Source organism: Lipotes vexillifer, unplaced genomic scaffold (assembly GCF_000442215.2).
Source record: "Lipotes vexillifer unplaced genomic scaffold, Lipotes_vexillifer_v1.1 scaffold1639, whole genome shotgun sequence".
In the NCBI taxonomy this organism is placed as follows: domain Eukaryota; kingdom Metazoa; phylum Chordata; class Mammalia; order Artiodactyla; family Lipotidae; genus Lipotes; species Lipotes vexillifer.
The window spans coordinates 917322-920969 of NW_006782296.1; the positions used below are offsets into that span (position 1 = coordinate 917322).

The window sequence follows — 3648 nt, forward strand, 5'->3', positions numbered from 1 at the left end:
GGGGGGGGCGTCCGGGAGCCGGGTAGGGGGCGGCGGCCAGCATGCGGCCCCGCAGCGCCCTGCCCCGTCTGCTGCTTCCGCTGCTGCTGCTGCCCGCTGCGGGGCCAGCCCAGTTCCACGGGGAGAAGGGCATCTCCATCCCGGACCACGGCTTCTGCCAGCCCATCTCCATCCCGTTGTGCACGGACATCGCCTACAACCAGACCATCATGCCCAACCTTCTGGGCCATACGAACCAGGAGGACGCGGGACTGGAGGTGCACCAGTTCTACCCATTGGTGAAGGTGCAGTGCTCGCCCGAACTGCGTTTCTTCCTGTGCTCCATGTACGCACCCGTGTGCACTGTGCTGGAGCAGGCCATCCCGCCGTGCCGCTCGATCTGCGAGCGCGCGCGCCAGGGCTGCGAGGCGCTCATGAACAAGTTCGGTTTCCAGTGGCCGGAGCGCCTTCGCTGCGAGCACTTCCCCCGCCACGGCGCGGAGCAGATCTGCGTGGGCCAGAACCACTCGGAGGACGGCGCGCCCGCGTTGCTCACCACCGCGCCGCCGCCGGGCCTGCAGCCGGGTGCGGGGGGCACCCCGGGCGGCCCGGGTGGCGGCGGCTCGCCCCCGCGCTATGCCACGCTGGAGCACCCGTTCCACTGTCCGCGCGTCCTCAAGGTGCCGTCCTATCTCAGCTACAAGTTTCTGGGCGAACGCGACTGCGCGGCTCCGTGCGAGCCGGCGCGGCCCGACGGCTCCATGTTCTTCTCCCAGGAAGAGACGCGCTTTGCGCGACTCTGGGTCCTCACCTGGTCCGTGTTGTGCTGCGCCTCCACCTTTTTCACCGTCACCACGTACCTGGTGGACATGCAGCGCTTCCGCTACCCGGAGCGGCCCATCATCTTTCTGTCAGGCTGCTACACTATGGTGTCGGTGGCCTACATCGCGGGCTTCGTGCTCCAGGAGCGCGTGGTGTGCAACGAGCGCTTCTCCGAGGACGGCTACCGTACGGTGGTGCAGGGCACCAAGAAGGAGGGCTGCACCATCCTCTTCATGATGCTCTACTTCTTCAGCATGGCCAGCTCCATCTGGTGGGTCATCCTGTCGCTCACCTGGTTCCTGGCGGCCGGCATGAAGTGGGGCCACGAGGCCATCGAGGCCAACTCGCAGTACTTCCACCTGGCCGCGTGGGCCGTGCCCGCCGTCAAGACCATCACAATCCTGGCCATGGGCCAGATTGACGGCGACCTGCTGAGCGGCGTGTGCTTCGTGGGCCTCAACAGCCTGGACCCGCTGCGGGGCTTCGTGCTGGCGCCGCTCTTCGTGTACCTGTTCATAGGCACGTCCTTCCTCCTGGCCGGTTTCGTGTCACTCTTCCGCATCCGTACCATCATGAAGCACGACGGCACCAAGACGGAGAAGCTGGAGCGGCTCATGGTGCGCATCGGCGTCTTCTCGGTGCTGTACACGGTGCCCGCCACCATCGTCATCGCCTGCTATTTCTACGAGCAGGCCTTCCGAGAGCACTGGGAGCGCTCGTGGGTGAGCCAGCACTGCAAGAGCCTGGCCATCCCGTGCCCGGCGCACTACACGCCGCGCATGTCACCCGACTTCACCGTCTACATGATCAAATACCTCATGACGCTCATCGTGGGCATCACGTCGGGCTTCTGGATCTGGTCCGGCAAGACGCTGCACTCGTGGAGGAAGTTCTACACCCGTCTCACCAACAGCCGGCACGGCGAGACCACCGTGTGAGCCGGAGCTCCGGCGCCGCGTCCCCAGCCGGGCCGGCACCTCGCGCTCCGCCCCCAGGGAGGGGGGGGGCGCTCCTACAGACTCCTTATTTTATTTTTTTAAATAAAGAACAATCGAAACCATTTCTTTTCTAGGTCGCTTTTTAAAGAGAACTCTGCCCAGCACCCCCACCAGGTTTGTAATTAAAACTGTAAATAGTTTTTGTAAATTTAATTATATATTTTCTATTTAAAAGAAAAAAGGAAAAAAAGGAGGGGGAGCAGTGAGGGGCGCCAGGCCTGAGGAATGGGGAAGAGGGGGAGTTGGGGGGGTTCTCCTTTCTTCAGTCCCCTTTCAAACACCACCCCCTACTTCGGTTCGAGTATTTTGGTGATTTGACAGGGCTGGGCCTGCTGGAAGAGGCTATGAGTAGTTGGGAGTTACATTCAGGTTCTAAAGCCAAATTTGTGAGCCTTCTCACTGACTGCTGGGTCTGTGAAAGCAGTTGGATACTTTTGATCAAGACTTGGGTTCGTTTTGATTTCCCTTTCCCCCTTTCTCACTTGTCCTGTCTCCTTCACTCGATCTTTGGAAACTTCCCAAAGGAGATGAAGACGTGGAAAAAAAAAAAAAACCCGAACCGAAGGGTGGGGAGAGGGCGGAGATCGTGTGAGGAATGGCCTCCACCCCTACCCTCCGGGCCCACCCCCCTGCTGGCAGGAAGATCTTTCTTCTCTGACTCTTCTTTTCAACTCGCTGCCCCGAGCGCTTGGAGGGGGCAGAAAGTGTTTTGCGGTGTGTGTTTTGAAACAACCCAACCTCCCCACCCCACTACATTGAGTACCGATCCTGACTGCCTCCATTTTTAGGGGGAGCATCATCAGCTCGCAGATGCTGGGATTTGGAGATCACCTTGCATCTCTCTCCTTTCCCCTGCTGTCTGCTCCTCACCTGCTCTCCCCCCCACCCCCAACTGACTATCTCCTCTGGCATTCAGGTTAGCAGTTTGTGGGGTGGTTTGTGCGCTGTGTGTGGGGTTTTGTTGTTGTTGGGGTTTTTTGTTTTTGTTTTTCACGTGCCCGCCGTCAAGACCATCACAATCCTGGCCATGGGCCAGATTGACGGCGACCTGCTGAGCGGCGTGTGCTTCGTGGGCCTCAACAGCCTGGACCCGCTGCGGGGCTTCGTGCTGGCGCCGCTCTTCGTGTACCTGTTCATAGGCACGTCCTTCCTCCTGGCCGGTTTCGTGTCACTCTTCCGCATCCGTACCATCATGAAGCACGACGGCACCAAGACGGAGAAGCTGGAGCGGCTCATGGTGCGCATCGGCGTCTTCTCGGTGCTGTACACGGTGCCCGCCACCATCGTCATCGCCTGCTATTTCTACGAGCAGGCCTTCCGAGAGCACTGGGAGCGCTCGTGGGTGAGCCAGCACTGCAAGAGCCTGGCCATCCCGTGCCCGGCGCACTACACGCCGCGCATGTCACCCGACTTCACCGTCTACATGATCAAATACCTCATGACGCTCATCGTGGGCATCACGTCGGGCTTCTGGATCTGGTCCGGCAAGACGCTGCACTCGTGGAGGAAGTTCTACACCCGTCTCACCAACAGCCGGCACGGCGAGACCACCGTGTGAGCCGGAGCTCCGGCGCCGCGTCCCCAGCCGGGCCGGCACCTCGCGCTCCGCCCCCAGGGAGGGGGGGGGCGCTCCTACAGACTCCTTATTTTATTTTTTTAAATAAAGAACAATCGAAACCATTTCTTTTCTAGGTCGCTTTTTAAAGAGAACTCTGCCCAGCACCCCCACCAGGTTTGTAATTAAAACTGTAAATAGTTTTTGTAAATTTAATTATATATTTTCTATTTAAAAGAAAAAAGGAAAAAAAGGAGGGGGAGCAGTGAGGGGCGCCAGGCCTGAGGAATGGGG

The 3648-nt window shown here is 59.6% G+C and overlaps 2 protein-coding genes across 2 annotated transcripts; both read left to right on the plus strand.

The window, feature by feature from the left end:
- The first annotated feature begins 6 nt into the window (after positions 1-6).
- On the plus strand, positions 7-1973 carry LOC103076632 (frizzled-2). The gene has a single exon (XM_007455120.1). It carries the CDS (start codon positions 42-44, stop codon positions 1737-1739), a length of 1698 nt encoding a protein of 565 aa, XP_007455182.1. The 5' UTR covers positions 7-41; the 3' UTR covers positions 1740-1973.
- A 170-nt stretch (positions 1974-2143) lies between these two features.
- Positions 2144-3357, plus strand: LOC103083860 (frizzled-2-like). The gene is made up of 2 exons (XM_007455148.1): positions 2144-2185; positions 2716-3357. Exons 1-2 carry the CDS (start codon positions 2144-2146, stop codon positions 3355-3357), a joined length of 684 nt encoding a protein of 227 aa, XP_007455210.1.
- The last annotated feature ends 291 nt before the right edge of the window (positions 3358-3648 follow it).

Coding starts and splice junctions, on each gene's coding strand:
- LOC103076632 (XM_007455120.1), top strand. CDS start 42: ATGCGGCCCCGCAGCGCCCTGCCCCGTCTGCTGCTTCCGCTGCTGCTG.
- LOC103083860 (XM_007455148.1), top strand. CDS start 2,144: ATGAGTAGTTGGGAGTTACATTCAGGTTCTAAAGCCAAATTT. Junction 2,186..2,715: donor CAGGTTCTAAAGCCAAATTT/GTGAGCCTTCTC, acceptor TCTGGCATTCAG/GTTAGCAGTTTGTGGGGTGG.